At 39.2% G+C, this 20244-nt stretch overlaps 1 protein-coding gene across 2 annotated transcripts in view; it reads right to left on the bottom strand.

Annotated features, from left to right (window-relative positions):
- Positions 1-818: 818 nt before the first annotated feature.
- Positions 819-20244, bottom strand: part of slc25a21 (solute carrier family 25 member 21) — a 410375-nt gene continuing 390949 nt past the window's right edge. For both annotated transcript variants that reach the window (XM_059956647.1, XM_059956641.1), the window contains 4 exons: positions 3377-3538; positions 2077-2258; positions 1192-1244; positions 819-1059 (listed from right to left, as the gene is read on the bottom strand). In XM_059956647.1, the coding sequence (XP_059812630.1) occupies positions 998-1059; positions 1192-1244; positions 2077-2258; positions 3377-3538 (459 nt within the window). In that variant the 3' untranslated portion in view covers positions 819-997. The remainder of the gene's footprint in view (positions 1060-1191; positions 1245-2076; positions 2259-3376; positions 3539-20244) is intronic.

Raw genomic sequence — 20244 nt, 5'->3', positions numbered from 1 at the left:
TATGAAGGATGTTTCTTTTCTTCAGCAGAGGACACTAAATCAAACAACCCGCCAAATAAATCAACATGATTCTATACGCAAGCTCAAAGGGTCATTCAAAAGTCCAAATGCAGCTAGGTATAAAGTTAGTTTTTTGAAGACCTGAAAAAAATGTTTTTAAAAGTTGATCAGACAGTTCAAGCTTATTGTGAAACCTAGAAATGGACTCATACAATGGACTTATAGCAATAACCACTGTGAAAAAACAACTCTGGTTGGTTATAGCACTGCCCCTGCAATTATGGTAAATATTAACATGTTTTTCTGATCGTTTCAAGGAAGTTTCTGTTTGAAATGAATGTACATCCGCTCGCTGTGAAGTTTATATCCATGTAAATAATCAATTTTATTTGTAGGTATAATGGTGGTGGAAAATGTTATAAGTACAAAATTTATTTAATGGCAAATATCATGTAGCAAATATCCATAAATTAGGCCACAACTGTAATTGGGTAGCCATGCAAAAATCTGTACTCCATGAAGATGTAAAAAAACTGTTTAATTCATAAACATTTTTCAGAAAATGTACATTATATGTTTCAGTTGTGAGATTAGTTCACAGGTCTCACAGCTCCTCTCACTAAAGCCTTCTATGAACCTGTTAAATTCAGGAGCAATGTACAGAAAATTAAATCCTTTAAAAAAGGACATAGATCAATAGCTGTACTTGTATATATCTGTAAGAAAACATTTTATTTTTATAAAATACCTAAATTAAAAACATGAATTACAAAATATTTGTTTAATTCAGAAATGTAAAAATTGTTAATCATTCTGGGTTAATTTATTGACAGGAGAAAATACTTTACATTTATATCACTTTGCTCTGAATACAGACTTAAATGAACTTATGGAAAAATAATATTCTTCCTGTTTACACAAATTTATTGAGGACAATGTAACATGATGTTTTTCTAAAGAAAATGCAAGTGTTTTAGTTATCTTTGTTCTGTTTGAATCAGAAGTTTTCCTGAAGCCAGGCAAAAGAATATTCATAAACCAAGAGCATAACTGCACCTCCTGGGATGAAAACAGAGAAAGTGATCAGTACAACTTAGTAAGGGATGTTAAAATGCAAATTATTAAAGGAAGTAAAAATGTTTAAGCTAACATGGTTGGTTCATGTATATGCAATAAATATATTGGAATTACCTGGCCCTAGCCGCATGACCTTAGGAACCAAGCCTTTGTACAATGCAAAAAACCTATCAAATAGAATATATATATATATATTTGTTAACATAAAAAGCAAAATACTCAAATCTTTGAAAATAGATTCAAAGAAATAAATATTCATCTATTCAATCTTGTTCCCCTTTGAAATACATTTTAAACAAAAATTGATTCTGTTTAATATGCTCTGAAAAAGGCATCATTGCCTAAAGAAACAAATTATACAAGACAATGATAATATGATGGTGGAAATCATGAGTCAAGCCATTTTTACAATTTGTTTCTATGTTATAATTTCTGAACAATGTAGCATGTAAGGATTTTCACACATTAAATATATTTTAGAAATATTTGACTAAATTATACTGATGGGAATTATATTTTCTAGCAATCAAGTACAAACTTGTCTAAATTAATTTTATTTTCTTCAGCTCAGATACAATTAAAATTATGTAGATTTAAAAAAATCTCGGTTCAGGTCCTGTGATGTAAGTTCCAAGAGATTCCGTCATTTTGCCTAAAGAACTCTCAGCATTAGAGGAGGCTCTCTAATTTAAATTAATGGTGAATAAAAACCCACTCAGATTTCAGATACCTTTACAGCATGGCACAAGAAGACATGGTCCAACCATGTCTGTTCCAGGCCTGCAACTGAAATAATTACTGCAGCCCCTCTCTGTACCAGGACATTTTTATGTGAGATGCTTCTAAAATTAGAATTAAAATCTGAAAATAAAGTCTAAATTTTTGGACATTTTTGTGAATTCCCATAGCAAATAATTTTTACCATGTAGTTAATTGGATGAAAGCTTAAAACAAATGTTAAAAGGATTCAACTGTCAAACTAAATAAAAAGACTCTTACCCTTCCTCCCTGTGGATGGTTTTGATAGTGCTGAAACATGTTCTGTACTTAATTTCTCCTTGCTTGGGCTGTGGTCCCTGGATCCTGCTCTTTGCTACATCGAAAGGTATATTGATACAAGAAGCAATCGTTCCTGATAAAAATCCAATCCCAAGTTTTCTCAGGAATTCAATTGATGGGTCCTAAAACGAAAAGAGGAATGTAAAATATGCTTTAGGATAAAAGAATACCAATTAATCAAAAATCTGCATGGTTCTTTTTTGTTATTCTACCTAAACACATTAAGGTTCCCCATACTTTTGCTCAGTTTCTTGACAATCATACTGTTAGTGTTTTTACACATGTTCTAAATCGTTGAAACACACATTTCCTCACACAGGATTTATAAACAAAGTTCTTAAAGAAAGACTGCCTTGGCATATGGGGATGATTTGTATAATTAGACCTTACAATGTACTTAGTATTACTGTATCAAAACATGAGAAATCCAAGCAACCATATTAGCTAATTGACCAGAATACTTTACAAATGACAGTAACTTCCACTATTAAATTTACCAAAATACTGATTTGTACACGAGATCTCACTTGGTTAAAAAAAAATCCTGATTCTAGTGTCCTGTGTTTTAGTTCTCTTTCCTGCATGCTTTTCTTTCATGTCTAAACTATCCAGTCTATCAAGAAGTAGAAGTTTCCTGTTATTAACAATCCACATTAGTTCAATTATAGCAGTGACTGAAGTCTCGTCTTTTTGGAAAACAGCAGCAACTAATTTAATTGACTTGAAGTATTTTTACAGTACACCACTACTTCAAAATACTGCTTGTCTCAGACTTGTCGTGCACAGATCTGCACTGTAGACATTTCAATAATGTTTTATGTTGATATATTTGAATCCACACTTCCTTCTGTTTTACATTAGTAATTATTTATGCAGGCCTGCCATCCATTGCAGTTTGATGGATAATTAAATATAATAGCGTAATGATTTACACTTGCAAATCACTGAAGTTGAATATAACATTAGTTATGGGCAACTTTTTGGGAGATTAGTAAACTACATGATTGAAAAGGAAAAGCTATGACAGATGGCCAAATGATATATTCTTCCTGAAGCCCAACATAATTAGGGCATTGTGACATATGTAATTCCTTAGCTTCAATTGAAGATTTGCATGAGGAAATGAGCTGAACTAGAGCAAAAGCAACATGAAAATCCACTGAATAGAAATGTACACTAACAGTTCCTGGTTTCTCTTACACTATTTCATATCGGCTATTTATTCAGATCAAATAATTACCTTATTTGCTGGAATAATATTCTTCACATTGAAGTAAAATCCAAAATAGATCATGTTAAATACACCATGCCGACCTAATGTTGCTGTCAGACCCTTGTTGAGGCCCCGTAGTCCAAAACCCTGAGTTTGGATTATTTCACGTGCGTAAGCAAATGTGGATGGCTGATGTATAGAAACAAAAGTCACATGCCATTATTTTCAATCTAAATAAAATATCTAAAATGTAATTACCTCATAATAACTTTGTATTCCTCTTAAAATATTTGGAAAGGACCCCTGCAGTGTTGTTTATTATGCCAGCTTGGAGCAGAGGAAAAGAGAAGCGGGAGTGGGCTGTGTGCGGTTGCTTCGGTCCCGCCTTACATAGTAACATGGCAAAGCTTCAGTTTTTATTCTGCTCCCCATATCTCTTGATCCCCCTTGGTGTCCAAAACTCCAACAATTACAGCCTTGAATATATTCAATTGCTAAGCACCCACAGCCTTCTGAGGGTAGAAAATATCACAGATTCACTAAATTTGAATTATTCCTCCACAGTTCAGTAATAAAGAGTGAATGTCTTACTCTGCAATTATGGTTAGAAATTTCATGATAGCTTCTTTTCTTACATGCAGTGAGAAAGAGATCAAATTATTTGTGATGCATAAATGTGGCTAAATAACAGATCATGCTAGATGGATAGCCATTCTTGGCTTTTCTGTGTATGCGTGATGTATTTGCATACGTGGCATATGGAACATGGATAAAACTCATAAAACCCATGCAACATGTATTTAGATCCTTAAGGTTGAAGTTCAATGGTACATTCTGATTAATGCATTATGAATGCTACTTCCAGGAAATATTGATAACATACATGTCAACAACCATAGCTTTAGTGGAGGGTCAGATGCAGACCAACTCAGTTCCTTTCACGAATTTGAAATTGTTGCTTTAAGTTTGATGGCAGTCTGGTTGAGCAATCTTGCTTTCCTATAGGACTGACAGCACATTGAGGTCTTGGAGAAATTTCATGACATCTTGACTTGAATCCAAGCCAGACTTGTCAGAGGAAGAAGCAGGAAGGAAAGAAGGGATTTTGCCAAATCAGTCTGTTAGCCAACAGTGCACAGCGAGTCACACCCCACCTTTAACTCTTCAAAAGCGAAGGTTTATTAAATCAGTGGTGACAGAAACCTGTCACCTTTTCATGCAGAACTCCCATTTATGCACCTGTCCCTGGAGATGTGAAGGCGTGGTTACCCTAACTTTATGGATTGTTCTTGGTACAGTTGTTAGTTAATGATATACTTCACAGCGTGCAGGAAACCATTGCATTAAAGATATCACTGGCTTGCTCCATTCAAAGAGAACAACCTTCATTGTAATGTCACCATACAGACACCAGCTGATGCTGTCAGAATCAGGTTTACCAGAATTACAGGACTCCCGAGGTTCAAAGATAGATAAATAACACTCACGTAGCATTTGGGATTTCTCATGTGATTCTGAACTCTTAATTAATGTTCTGTCTGATTATTCTTTTGTATTAAACTTCTCTGCAACCATAAGGTGAAATTCTTCATGATGAGTATCATAAATCCATGAAGAACATTTAACTCTTCCATTCCCAGATAGTTTGCTGTATCCAACATATCTCAACCACCAGATGAAGTGGAAGGCTTGCTCTTGTGGGACAAACACTACCCACTCCCTCCTTAGTCTTCAATTGCATCCATCTATCACACCCCTCCCCATTGTGCAATGGACAGAGCAGGTAGGAGCACAGAAAAGAAAGCTATTGGAATCCTCACTATGAAATTCTGGTGATTGGGGCATAGAAGGAAGAGCTTTAAAATTCATTGTCATGAGCTGTATGCTCCAGAATCTGGCATCACTAGGATACAGCCTTTGCCTGTGTAGCAAAAGCAGAAGACACAGGAATTTGTGCATGAGGAGGAAGACAAGGCTGGTAGTTGTCAACCATTAGAATATGATGGGGCCCTCTCCAACTTACTGCTGCAAGTAGCAATTGTTAGGAACCTTCTCCTGCCCAGGACCATGTTGCAATTGAATGTGTCTTGATATGTATGCCAAGGTTGAGTAACAGTGAATGCATGTGAGACATAATGAGTAATAATGAGGTCAAGATGGTGCTGATCTGAGGTCTCCATTGAATTTGTGACTGCAACAGATTTTTAGGTTCATACGGATGATTTTGGAGACGAAGGGGAGTTAGGAGTCAGGTTAGGACTTAAGGACAGGGATGTGGGAGTTGGAAGTCAGGATGGAGCTCTTAGGCCTCTGCTCCATATTCCATGTTTGAAGGCCAGCGACACGGATATGGTGGAATATTGGGCCGAGGATGAGGGCTGGTGGCCCCCCGCCCAAGGTCAACAAATCATTGGCAGGTTCAAGGATCAGAGTTCCATGTGGGCAGGGGGCATTAGGGCTGGTGATACCTTAGGGATATTAGTCGGTGAGACCGAAGTTCAGGCATTATGTTCGGGGTCCTGGTCATTTGATGTCCAGGTGTAAAGGTCTGGAGTTCAGAATCCTCATTATTCATCACTGGCAAGTCCTATGGTCAATATCAAAGACTAAAGCCAAAGGTTGACTGGAAGTCAAGGGCTGATGGCTGGAGCTCTGGGTCCAGAAGTTTATGGATTCACTAGGAAAGTTGAAGGCCCGATGTCTGCGAGTCTGCATGTCCACCGATAGTTGGAGGCCAGAGGTGGCTTGTCCTGGGACTGGAGGCTGTCTTGTGTGTGTGCATGGGTGGGTGGGTAGGTGGGAAGGAGGAACGGAGCTTATTCTGCTGTTGTTTTGTCGCTGATGTTCTGTTGTTGTTGCTTTTTTTGCTACTTATGTTGTTCTGTGACTATCGTGGGCATGTGATGTTGGCGCCGGAATATGTGGTGACACTTGAGGGCTGCTCCCCAGCTGATACTTAGGTTTTGTTGATTGTTAATGTGCACAACACATTTCACTTTATGTTTTGATATACAGTAAATGCGAGAAATACATGAATCTGAATCCATGAGATGCCTGTGAGTGATGCAGTGATGTTAAGGTAAGTGTGTGATATTTGCAATGGCAGAATTATTGTAGATATCTGAATTGAAGCAGTACATGAGATAGAACCACAGCATTTGTCACATGTACTGAGATACAGTGAAAAGCTTTTGTTTGTATGCCATCCAGAACAAATCAAGTCACGCTTAATTATATCAATGCATTCAAAAGAATACAAAATCTGGTGCTGCAGCTACAGGTGAACTGCAGCACAGGTAAACAATATAAAGGCGTGGGTCACAACAAGGCGTGGGTATTGGTTTACTACTGTCACATGTACAAGATACAGTGAAAAGCTTGCCTTCCATACTGTTCATACAGATCACACCACTACATAATGCAGTGAGGCAGAGCAAGGGAAAACAATAACAATGCAGAATGAAGTGTAAAAGCTACACAGAAAGTGCAGTGCAGGTAAACAAAAAAGTGCAAGATTATAATGACGTAGGTTGTAAGGTCAAAAGTCCATTTGATCATGAAAGAGGTCCACTCAAGAATCTGATGACTGAAGCTGCCCTTGAGTATGGTGGTACGTGCTTTCAGGCTTTTGTATCTTCTGCCCAATGGGAGAGGGAAGAAGAGACAACACCAAGGGTGGGTGGAGTCTGAATGGGTGGACTGCTTTACCGAGGCAACAAGATGTATAGACAGAGTCCATAGAGGGGTGGCTGGTTCACATGATGTGCTGAATGTGTCCATAACTCTGCAGTTTCTTGCAAACACCTGCAATGCAGTTGCCATGCCAAACGGAATACCTTATCAGTAAAACTTGGTAAGGGTCAGTGAAGATGTGCCAAAATTCTCAAGCCACCTGAAGAAGTAAAGGTGTTGGTGTGCTTTTTTGGCCATGAAATCAATGTGGTTGGACCATCATAGGTTATTAGTGAAGTTCACCCTGAGGAACTTGAAGATATTAACAAGAGCATGTGCACACAGCCACCAATTCCTGTAATGAATGACCAGCTCTTTTGTTTTGTCTCTCAGGTAGACTGGAAGATCAACAATTCATCTTTACCTTATGAGAAGTCCAAATCAAGAGCTTGACTACAGCATCATAGAAGCATCCAGTGAGTCTGGCTGCACATTCTTTCAATCTTTTGCATCTTCAGTTCAATAAGAACAGAGAATGAGTAGAGGTGGGAGGAGTTCTTGTTTATATTGGCTTTCCTGAGACAGTAGGAGGTGTAAACAGAGTTAATGAAGTAGAGGTTGTTTTGTATGATGAACTGGGGTGCATCCACAATCCACTGCAATTTCTTGCAGTTTTGGTCAAAGCAGTTACTATATCAAGCTGTGATGCATCTGTAAAAATGGTAAGAACTGTACCACTAACTTTGATGGAGGCAGTCATTACATTTTTTTCTACTAAGGGGTCTAATCTGCAATGCCTCATTTCCAGCACCAATCTTTCAGCCATTTCCTCCGAGGTTGGAGGAGAGGGGCAGGGGTATCCACCTGACATCTGACCGTCAAACTGCTTTTGCAGCCCTTCACCAGGATATCCAGATTGCCATTTTTACAGATATTTGTTAATCCTATAGAACCTGCAATATTTTAATTGACTCCAATTTTGAAATAGTGAATATTCTCCTTTAAGATTGATGTTTCAAGCAACAAGTGGTTAAACCACACTAAAGGGGAATTTGCAATGCTTTGTGCATTAATATGTACATATTCCTGCACAAGGAGCGTGACTCTGAGTCCAAAAGGCCCAAGAGCCTGCCCAATTCCATTTTAGTGGATGATTATAAAGAACTGAAGACTTCCAAAACCTTTGGCCCTTGGTTCTAATATTTGTACTAAGAAACAGATTTGGAATTATCATGTCAGCTCAAAATAGACTGATATTTTAAAATAGTCTGAATAATTAAAGCTCATTGTAGTACTACAATAATGATTGTTTCAAGGTGTTTAATGATTTTAGTCTAAAAAGGAATATGGATATTAGCATAGCTCCACAATAAATCTCTCCAAACAATTATTTTAGTAAAGGTGTTCAACCTTTTACAGAAAATATGGCAAGGCTTCCACTCAATTAGGAGAGAATGAATGAGCAGATTGAGCAATCAGTCACCCTCCCCTGAAATTTCCATGGGGAATTTTGCTAATCATCCACAGTGACAAATTGAAAATTGATGTGAATTTTTGATGTAATCCATTTTTGCAAGAATTTATCAGTTTATTACTGACAGAGTTTGGCACAATTTCCATCTGCACAGATACAGCACAAGGCTATGTGCTTGTCTTGCTCTATATTAGTGACTGTGAGGCTAAGCATAGCTCCAATACCATATTCAAATTTACTGATAACACCATCAGCTGAATCAAAGGTGATGATGCATCAGCATATAGGAGGGAGATTGAAAACCTGGCTGAGTGGTGCTACAACAACTTCTCACTTATGTTAGCAAGAACAAGAAGCTGATTATAGACTTCAGGTGGAGAAAACTGGAAACTTATGAGCCAGTTCTCTTCAAAGGATCAGCAACTTTAAATTCCCTGGCGTTATCATTTCAGAGGATCTGTCCTGGGTACAGCATGCAAGTGCCATTACAAAGAAAGCACGGCAGCACTTCAACTTACTTAGAAGTTTGTGAAGATTCAGCATGTCATTTAAAATTTTGATGAAATTGATGTGTTTATGGAGAGTATATTGACTGTGTCATGGCCTGGTATGGAAACACCATTGGCCTTGAACAGAAATACCCACAAAAAGTAGCAGATATGGCCCAGGCCATCACAGTTAAAGCCCTCCCCAACATCTACATGGAGTAGTATCGCAGGAAAGCAGTATCCATCTTCAAGGACTCCCACCTTTCATGCTGTATTCTTTTCTCGCTGCTGCCACCAGGAAAAATGAACAGGAGCCTCAGGACTCGTGCCATCAGGTTCAGCAACAGTTATTACCCCTCAGCCACCAGGCTCTTAAACCAGAGGGGATAACTTCACTCAACTTATCACTGAATTGTTCAAACAACCTATGGACTCACTTTCAAGGACTCTTCATCTCATGTTCTTGATATTTATTACTTATTTATTATTATTTCTTTTATTTTCTTTTTGTATTTGCACGTTTTGGTGTCTTTTGCACATTGATTGTTTGTCTGTCCTGTTGGGGGCAGTCTTTCATTGATTCTATTGTGTTTCCTCTACTTACTGTGAATGCCTACAAGAAAATGAATCTCAGTCTGGTATATGGTGACATACAGTACCTATAAAATGTATTCAACCTCCCCCCCCCCCCGGAAGTTTTCATGTTTTATTGTTTTACAGCATTGAATCACAGTGGATTTAATTTGGATTTATTGACACTGATCAACAGAAAAAAAGCTCTTTCATGTTGTTACGAACCCCGTAACTGGGTCACTTACCAGCAAAGATAGAGAGGCCCGTTGAAGTCTGATGGTACTATTTTTAAAAGTCTTTATTTATAAAGGGGCACAAAAATAAAATTAATACAGACATTCAGAAAAAATACGTCGTCAATACTCAATCTAAAAACGCGGGTATAATAATAATAATCATCAATTAAGCAATAGCTCTATCGTTTGTCTAGGAGATATTGTATTGTCCGATGGAAAAATAAAAGTCACTGTCCTTTCAAGCTGCAGCTATTTGGGTTTAAGAGAGATGGTTTTAAACTTGCCAGGGACTTTTATGAGGCAAGTCCGTTGCGTCGGGGGAGTTAGTTCCCCGTTGTTAGTTCCAAGTCATTTTCCGTGGTACCAGCCACCAGCCCCCAGGCAAGGGAACCGAACGCACGTGGCTTCCCGCTATTGCGGGATCGCTAGCGTTTCTTCTGGTGCGTCTGAGGGGCTGTCCCTACAGCCCTCCCTTTTATCTTAACTCGCCGGGTAGTAGATGTCAATCAGGTTGGGGTGATGCAATCTGTCTCTCAACCAGCCCACTTTGCCCGAGGGCTTGCACTTAGCATAGTCCCCAATCCACAATCTTTGTCTCCAGGAGACAATGGCCATGTCTCTCTCTCTCATTTCCTGGGTCCTCTGATCCAACCCAATAATGCTCTTGCGATTCTCACAAAGGAGGGGGCTACCCCGCACCCTCAGAGCTGTGGTGCATTCATAACAATGTCAAAGTGAAAACAAATTGGTCTAAATTAAGTCCAGCCACAAACTCTCAATTGGCCTGAGATCTGGACTCTGACTTGGCCTCTCCAGGACATTAATTTAGTTGTTTTTCAGCAATTCCTGTGTAGTTCTGGCTTTACACTTGGGGTCATTTTCTTGCTGGAAAACAAATCTTTTCCCAAGTTGCAGTTCCCTTGCAGACTGCATCAGGTTTTCCTCCAGGATTTCCTTGTATTTGGCTGCATTCATTTTACACTCTACCTTCACAAGTCTCGCAGGTCCTGCTGCAGTGAAGCAACCCCACAGCATGATATAGTCTCTATCATGCTTCAAAGTAGGGATGGTGTGTTTTTGATGATGTGCAGGCCAAACATAGTATTTAGTCTGATGGCCAAAAAGCTCAATTTTGGATTAATCAGTCCACCGAACCTTCTTCCAGCTGACTTCAGAGCTTTCCACTGCCTTCTGGCAAACTTTATCCGAGATTTCATGTGAGGTTTCTTCCCCCATCAGTGGCCTTCTCTTTGCCACTCTCCCATAAAGCTGCAACTGATGAAGCACCCAAGCAACAGTTGTTGTATGTACAGTCTCTCCCATCTCAGTCACTGAAGCTTGTAACTTCTCCAGAGTTGTCATAGGGCTCTTGGTGGCATCCCTCACTAGTCCCCTTCTTGCAGTCACTCAGTTTCTGAGGACTGTCTGCTCTAGGCAGATTTACAGCTGTGCCATATTCTTTCCATTTCTTGATGATTGACTTAACTGTATCACAAGGAATATTCAGTGACTTGGAAATTTTCTTGTATCTACCTCCTGACTTGTACTTTTCAATAACCTTTTCACAAAGTTGCTTAGAATGTTATTTTGTCTTCATGGTGTAGTTTTTGCCAAGATACTGACTCACCTGGACCTTCCAGATACAGGGGTATTTTACTACAATCAGTTGAAACACCTTGATTGCACGCAGGTGATCTCTATTTAACTAATTATGTGACTTCTAAAACCGATTGGCTGCACCAGTAATGATTTGGTGTGTCATATTAAAGGGTGTGAATACTTAATGCAATTAATTATTTTGTTTCATATTTGTAATTAATTTAGATCACTTTGTAGAGATCTGTTTTCACTTTGACATGAACGTATATTTCTATTGTTCAGAGTCAAAAAGCCAAATTAAATCCACTCTGATTCAATGTTGTAAAACAATAAAACATGAAAATTTCTGGGGGGGGGGGTTGAATGCTTTTTATAGTCACTGTATATGTACTTTGATAATAAATTTACTTTGAAATTTGAATATAGAGAAAAAGCATGAAAACATTTTACAACTTTAGCTGTAGCTTTAAATTCGAGTCTGATGTTTTTTGTTCTTCCCATACCTAGTGGAAGGCAGACTGCATACAAATGATTGAGGTTCAGATTTATTTATCACATGTACATCAAAACATACAGTGAAATACATCATGTACATTAACCAACACACAGAAGAATGTGCTGATGTACACTTTATCTGCAATAATCTGAGTTTGTCAGTACTTTTAATTGAAATGATTGCCATAACCCCAATGTGGCCCAAAACATTTAATCCTGTCAAGGCTTTGCACTTATGCAGGTGGTATAACAGCTGAAGCAGCAAGCTCAAATACATGCAGCAACAGGAATGGTCACTGCCTACAGTTACTTCTGGCAGCTGTCCACAAACAACAGCCAGAAGGCTCCAGCCTGAAGACAGACAAGAAAAACGTAGAGTTTCGGAATCCCCATTTAGTTCCACCTAATCAGCTTAGATGCTGAAGTGCTGAACTGAAACTGGGCTAGAAACAAAATCTACCAAAGTTTGCAGTCAGTAGTTAAGCAATGGTGCTCATCAGAAAGATCTCTGCAGTTTAACCAATCACACAAGAAATTCTCACAATCAGCTCACTGGAAGCAAAAACTACTATTTTTCTCCCTCTGCTAAATAAAAACTAAAGTATAAACATAGGGATCATAAATAAATAGTTCAAAAATAGTTTTTGTTTTAAAATGACTTTGCCTAGAATTTGGATCATGTACAGTTCTGATGAAGTATTAATTGTTTCTCTATTTACAAATGCTGCCTGACCTGCCAAATGTTTCCAGCATTTCTATTTATATATTAGGGAAGTGACTGATGTTCTGTACTCCAGTTTTCCTTAAGCAGGCACAATGAAACTGAGTGGTTATGCAAAGAACAGTGCCAGATTAAATTTTGTACTAAATACTAGCTTATCATCCTGGTAATTTGCCTTTGAATGCTTTCCAACTGGACTTCTTGGAGCTAGTATGGAACACCATGTCATTTTGTGGTTTTGTGAAAGGGTGAAGGGCTCCTTCTTTTCACCTGGGTGAACTGCAGATGCCAATGATGGGACATCATGATGAGTTCCTGTCCTGGAACAGCTGGCTGGTGATTCAAAGTAGAGATTGTCCCCTGAGTTACAGGCAAGGGCATCGTCCAAGAATCAGTGCCAGGAAGAGAAATGGTGCCATCCTGAGGGAAGGCAGCATTTCCCTGCTCCACACTGAAACTGGAACTTATGGGATTGGACAGATGACAGGCTGCTGTGTTTGCTGCATGAACCCTCCATCCTCACCACCATCTAGGGATCCAAACAGCCCATCCAGGTCAGACAAAGGCTTACATGCACCACCTTTGGTGCTCTCAATGTGGCCTCTACTACTTCGGTGAGGCTAGGTTGCTGTTTTGCTGAGTGCCAACATTCTGTTCACAGTGCTTATCCAGGCTTCCCGGCTGCATGCCATTTTGACTTCCCTTCCTATTCCCACACTGACTTGTTTATCCCTGGCCTTCTCAATCGGCAGGATGAGGTTCAACATTAATTAAAAGAACAGCAATTTTCTTCTGCTTAAGGTCTACAACCTGATGGAACATTAAATTTTTATGATCTCTGTGCTCCTTCTGGTTGCCTACCCCACTTTTCCTTTCACCCAATTTCATTCTTCTCCCCCAGTTGGTTCTATCTGTCCCTCATCCATTCCTCATCAGGTTCCACATATCAATTCCTTTACCTATCAGATTGTTGCATTTGCAGTCTCACTTTCACTCAATATCTTCCAGCACCTGTCCCTGCTGCCACCTTCTCCTCCCTCCATCTACCCCTATCTTCCCTTTCCCTACCTACCGCCCACCAGCCCCAGTCTCCTGACCCCAGCCTCCCTCATTTCCCTACCCCACCTGACTTCATCATCTCCCCATTCATCTGGTTCCACCTATTGCCTGCCTCCCCTCTTTATTCTGCCACTCTTTCCTGTAAACTCTATCATGATGCAGGGTCTCAACTTGAAATGTTGATTATCCCCTTGACTCCACAGATGCTGCCTAACCCACTGAGTTCCTCTGGCAGTTTATTTAATGCTGTGATCCAGACTGGACAGCAGGTATTAAAGTCTCCTAATCCATGCCAATACAAATTATCTGGGCCTACAAGGCAGCAAGCTGTCACTTGCTGGCAGCAGCATCCTCCTGTTCATCAGTTTTCTGTGCTTGCAGAACAGTTATCAGACATTTCAAAGGTCTCCTTATTTCAAACAAGCACCAAAATTCTCCTGAAGTCAGCAAAAGAAAATGGCTCTTCCAGAGTAGTAGAAGATGTTGGATCACCTCCAACAATGTCTCCAGAGAAACAGAAACCTGCCTGTGTGGCCACTGTCAGGCCCAAGTATTACTAGTGGGCAGCACAGAACTCCACAACAATCCCAGAGTAAAAACGATGCAAATTTGCAGACTGATACTCCTGAAATCTTTGAAGCCTCCTGCATTTTGCAAGCAGGCCAGTGTGGTAAATATCCTATATGTATATTTTATTTACAGATACAGCATGGTAACAAGCCCTTCCTTGCCAACAAGACTGTACTGCCAAGTTACACCCATGTGACCAATTAACCTATTAACCCATATGTCCTTAGAATGTGAGAAGAAACTGGAGCACCCGAAGGAAACACATGCAGTCATGGGGAGAGCATACAAACTTCTTATGGACAGTGGTGAATTGAACCTGGGTCTCTGGCACTGTAACAGCATTACTCTGACTGATGTTGATAAGGTATGCGTTGTCCCTTTGCTGTGACAGGGGTGGGGGGGGGGGGTGGGAGGGAAAATACAAATGATCAAGGTCCAGGCATACAAGAGAGATTCGAGCTTCCTCAACCGCAATAGATGCTGTGGCCCTACAGCATCAATGTCCCTCTGGCGGAGAGCACTCTCCTCCAATATGCTGATCTTCTGGTATAAGAGAATCCACATTCACTTAGAAGTCAAATAGAAAATGAATTTTACATTACTAATGCAGTTTATGTGTATCTCTAAAGTGTTTGTGCTTGTGCATGTGCACTAACCATGATGTGTCTTGTAAGGGCAAACAGTCATAATCACTCAGTACAGAAGTAGGCCAGTCAGCCCAGCACATCTGTGCGACTATCAAGTATTTATTAACACTAATTACATTTACCAGCACTTGTTCTGTAGCCTTCATTGATGATTTAAGCGCTCATCCAGATTATTAAATGTTGCAAGTTTACCTGCCTCAACTATCCCATCAGTAAATGCATTCCAGATTCAAACCATCTTCTGAGTGAAGAAGTTCTTCCTAATTTTGTAGCTTGGGAAAATACAACAAATACTTTATCAGGTCTTAAATTCTTTTACCTGTTTTAGATGTTTTATTGCAGAAAGAGGGTATCAAAATAAAAACAACAAAATGAATTGGAAAAAAAACCCAGTTCCAGCTGTTACAGTCTCAACTCAACTCACACATTCGTGTATCAACTAGTTACGTATGCAGTATAAAAAAAAACAAAATATACAAAACTAATAGAGTAGTGGCAATTTTTGGCACATACACTTCTAACTTCCAAACACATATTGGCTAGAACCTGAAGTAAATTCTCTTCACCCATGCTACAAGGCCAATAAGGAACTTCGCACAATTGTGCTAACCAGCACTGATACTTTACTCGCGAAAATCTAGGGGCAAGTAGCCCTCAGTACTCGACGTTCATTCTCGAACATTGAAACTCTTCTTTCTATTCTGCACATACTTAATGACGTCACCAAGACACAGGCAGCTACTTTATCATTACCAGGGTGAATACCTAAGTGCCCTTTAACACTAAAAATAATTTTCAACGGTCACCTAGCTACACTTAGATCCTCCCTAAGCCGAGAGGCCCTTACTCTAAACCTATGACCTCTGATTTTAGATACCTCTAGCATGTAGAAGAGCTTCCTACCATCTGTTCTATCACTGCACCGTCTCCTGCAGTCTAAGGAAAGCAAATCTAACTGAGCTAACTTCGCCTCATAAGTGAAATACTCCATCCTGATAAATCTCCACAGCACACTCCCCAGTGCAGTCAGCTCCTTCCTGTAGTGTGGCAATGAGAAACATAAACACCACTTCATCTGTAGCCTAACCAGCATTTTATAATGATGTACCATAACCTCCCTGTTCCTGTATGTGTGCCCTGGTTAATAAAGACAAGTTACCCCTTATTCATCTCTTTCACTGCTATCTTTAGGGATTCTTGCACATACAAAAAGGTGTCTCTGTTCCTCAATACTCCTCTTGCCTACCATCTGTTAGACATAGGAGCAGAGTTAGACCATTGAATTCCTCGAGTTCGCTCCACTGTTCAATCATGACTGATAGATCTTCCCTCTCCATCCCATTCTCATGCCTTCTCCCTGTAACCTTTGACACCCTTATGAATCAACAACTCCACTTTAAATATATCCAATGATTTGTCCTCCAAAGCTACCTGTGGCAATGAATTCCACACAGATTCACCATTCTCTGGCTAAAGAAATTCCTTTTATCAGAAGCTTTAGTGAGGTTCATTTGTCATTTGCATTACCCACATCAAAACAGTACCAGTTAAGGGCTGGTACCCTTCTATAAGTAGTACTGAAAGATGCCAAGAGGTGCATTAAATTCAAGGAGCAATTGCTCAGACCCACACAGATAGCCATTTAAGGAAGTGCTGAGCAGAGCAAATATGGCTCCATGTTTCCACCATGTATTCAAGGATGAACAACAATTATTCCACCATCATTACTGTGGCCATTATCTTTCTGCCCCCTCAGTGAACTTGTTGGAAAGTGAGGCAAAAAGACCACTGCCAAGAACACCTCTGTACTGTTACTCTGCAGTCTCAGCTGACCTTTGCTGATGTTTGTTGCAGTGGATTTACCATGCTACTCTTGTTCTTTGTGAGTCCGAGGAGAGCTCAAAAGGGGCAGAGACACAGATATCACTGGGATGTGCATATTTGTTCCTAGTAGCTAAACGTTTACTAGAACTTCCAAGTAAAATATGAATGACAAATCCCAGTGGTCTTTCTGGTTAAGCAGCTGAACAGAGCAGATATGCAGATTCCATGCAGACTAAGTTAACCATTGTGAAGTGTTGTGCAGCAGTTAAATGCCGCAGGCACAGAAGAGCAAAAGTCAAAAGTTTCTTTATCTTCCTGTAATTATTTTGTTTAAATATGAATATCTGAGAAAATGCACAGTTGACATACAATAAGCAGTGCAACCTTGCACAGCTGTGTTCCAGCCAATATATTTCATTACAGACAGTACAAGTATTTACTTGACAAAGTGAAAAACTGCCCCTGTATGAATGTCACCACAAATGAAAATCTGGAGGAGTGTAATCTACTCTAATCATAATCTATCAACAGGGCAATGCAAACCCTGGTTAGCTCTGCAATTAAGTAACACAGGCTCATGTATATACTGGTCATGGGTGTTCATTTTGAATTTTGGGGGAAATACTTCACTCTAAACTCTTCTAGCCCAAATTTGAACTAAAGAGATGAATTCCAGAGTCAAGTTCAACCATGTAGACGTACTGGCCAAGAAAGTACACCAGCTCCTCTACTTCCTCAGAAGTCATGTATGTGTGACAATAATAAGCCAATTACTGATTACTCTCCAGTCTTCAAGATTATCTCAAATAAGAATGAACTATCATTCTCAAACAAAATATTGCAGACTCAGCAACCCAGGCATCAACATAAAATTTTAATTCTATTCCTCTCTCCACAGATGCTGCCGAATTACTAAATATTTCCAGCATTTTCTATTTTACTTTATAAGAACTACAAGAACTTTAATTTACTTCTGAATAAATTACAAAACTGACCAAGTCCCATTTGACTGGGTTTGGCCCATACCTCTCCAGATCTTTTAACACATCAAGCAGAGAACAAGTGGTACTTTTGTCATAAACACATAATGACATCATTTTGCTGTATGTCTAAAGTATCATAAATAAATATACCACAGACTATATGGATACAGAAACAAGAGATGCAACAGATACTGAATAACACAGGTCCTGGAAATTTGAAACGCATGAAAATACTGGAAGCTATCAGCATCGCCAAGGAGAGAACCAGAGTTAACAGATTATGCTGAGGACCATTCATCAGAACTGTGGAAGTGAATAATTGTTTCTCACGCTGTCAGGAACGGTACAGAAGTGATCTTCAAGGCTTTTATTGGGCACACAGTTCTGATAATTTACATAAAGCAGGATATAAATTTAAAGTCTGCATAGGTCATACTGGGAAATACCAAATATGACAAATTATGGATGACGTAGCCAAAATGGTAAAAATTAATAGCCAGAAGACAGATGATTCTTAATACAGAGCTTGTGTATTTTGGAGGAAATAACGTGGAAAACTGGAAATCCTGAAGGGTCCTGAAAGAGTGGCTGTGGAGAGAATGTTTCCTCTTGTGGGAGAATTTAGAACTAGAGGTTATTGTTTCAAAAATAACATGCAATCCATTTAAGACAGATGAAATATTTTCTCTGAGAATTGTCAGATTTGTATTGCTTTTCTTCAAAGGGTTGCCAAAAGAAACAGAATCTTTGAATTTTTAAATACAAAATTAGACTTTAAGTAGGGAGTGAGAAGTTACTGTGGGTAGATGGGAATGCAGAGCTTTTGTGGCAGTTAGTTCAGCTATGATCTTGTTAAATGCAGAGTAGGCTTGAAGAGTTGAATGGCCTTCTCTAGCAATTAATTCGTATGTTATATGTACGCATATAAACATAATATTAACATGAGGACAGGAATAAGTGGGGGTAACAGAAACAAACCTTTAACATGGCAGGAAATTTTTGAAAAGTTGATTAAAATTACAAGGGATCCTTGGTTTTATTAACGGAGGAAAAGCAAATAAGTTACAATAAGTCACAGAACGTTCTTTAGGCTTCAACAGAAGTCAGCAATTTTGAGTCCTGCACTCTAGGTAGGATGCTAATATCTTAACAAGGTGAAGGAAAGATTGACTGGAATAATATGAGGGACTGGCAACTTCAGTTACATAGAGAAAATGATGAAGTTGGGATTGGTCTCAGAGAAGAAATGGCTGACAAGAAATCTGATAGAGGTTTTTCAAAACCACAAATGATTTTGAAAAAGTACCATGATATCTCAAAAGGGAGGTGAACAATGCCATAAGCAATTGTGTAGCTTCAGAGTGCTGACAAGAGTGGACACCTGCTTCAGTGGTATGGATTTGGCATCCTAGATAAAGAATCAGAAGAATCTGGTCAGAGGGCCTACATCCTAAAGGTGCCAGGACTCCAACAAGAACCAAATGAAGAGTCAATGGAAGGCAAAAGAAAGAGAGTTAAATTCCTCTAATTATGTTCCAGTAATTTGTCTAGTCTGGTAGAATACTTCTGGCATAAATCAGAATCTGGTTTATTATAACTGACATACATTGTAAAATTTGTTGTTTTGAGGCAGCAGTACAATGCAAGTGATAAAAATTATTATAAGTTACAATAAATACATGGAACGAGAAGAGAAATTTGTATGTCACTTGTGAAAATAGGGACTAAATACATCCAATATTATTTGCAGTGATACACTTACATACCAAACACTAAACCAATGCTCAGACACAAATCACATTTTAATCAGCTACAGCAGGCATATCATACATTGTAACACAAATTTTTTAGGAGGGGTAATCTAACTGATGCCTTCAGCAAAAATGTATAGGACTGTACAAAGCTCACGTTCTTAATTATTTGAAGTAAATGATCTAGTTAGCTGGGCTCAGTTGCCACACAATCAGTGTCCAATGACAGCTCAGAGATCATGAACATAACAATATGGTCATGACTGCTGTTTCAACACATCACATCCCACTCCCCGAAAATCTCTATCCCTTAAGTAACTCAGATGATTTAAATGTACTCCTTATTGCAGAGTGAGATGTGGAGGCTGGAGCTCTAGATGGGTGCAATCAATTACTTCCAAGATCTGCAAACCAATAAACTGAAAAAGTATGTGTGCCCAATGCTTTCTAAGCAAGGAGAAAAGGTTGGGAGATAGGGAAGAGAAGATGCTTTCTCTATCTCATTCACTGAATCAAAGATTAGAAGGATTGATGAAAAACCAGATCATTCATGACCTCACTGAGTGAGAAACGAGCAACATGGCCCATTATGATTTCTAATGTACACAGCAATGTATCGCCCATTGTGATTTGTGGGAGTATAAGAAGCTTAGGATGACAGACACCAGTTACTCAGGTAATACATCAGAGGCATGCTGCATGACTGTAGCAATATGCAGGATGACGGTCATTACTGACTGAATACATGGATCTTTATTAAGATAGAGCAAGAGCACCATTCTCCATCTCTGCTGTCTTTTGGT

This window comes from Hypanus sabinus, chromosome 2, assembly GCF_030144855.1.
Source record: "Hypanus sabinus isolate sHypSab1 chromosome 2, sHypSab1.hap1, whole genome shotgun sequence".
Lineage (NCBI taxonomy): Eukaryota > Metazoa > Chordata > Chondrichthyes > Myliobatiformes > Dasyatidae > Hypanus > Hypanus sabinus.
Note: the sequence above shows the minus strand (reverse complement) of the source record. Positions and strands in the feature narration are given on the sequence as shown.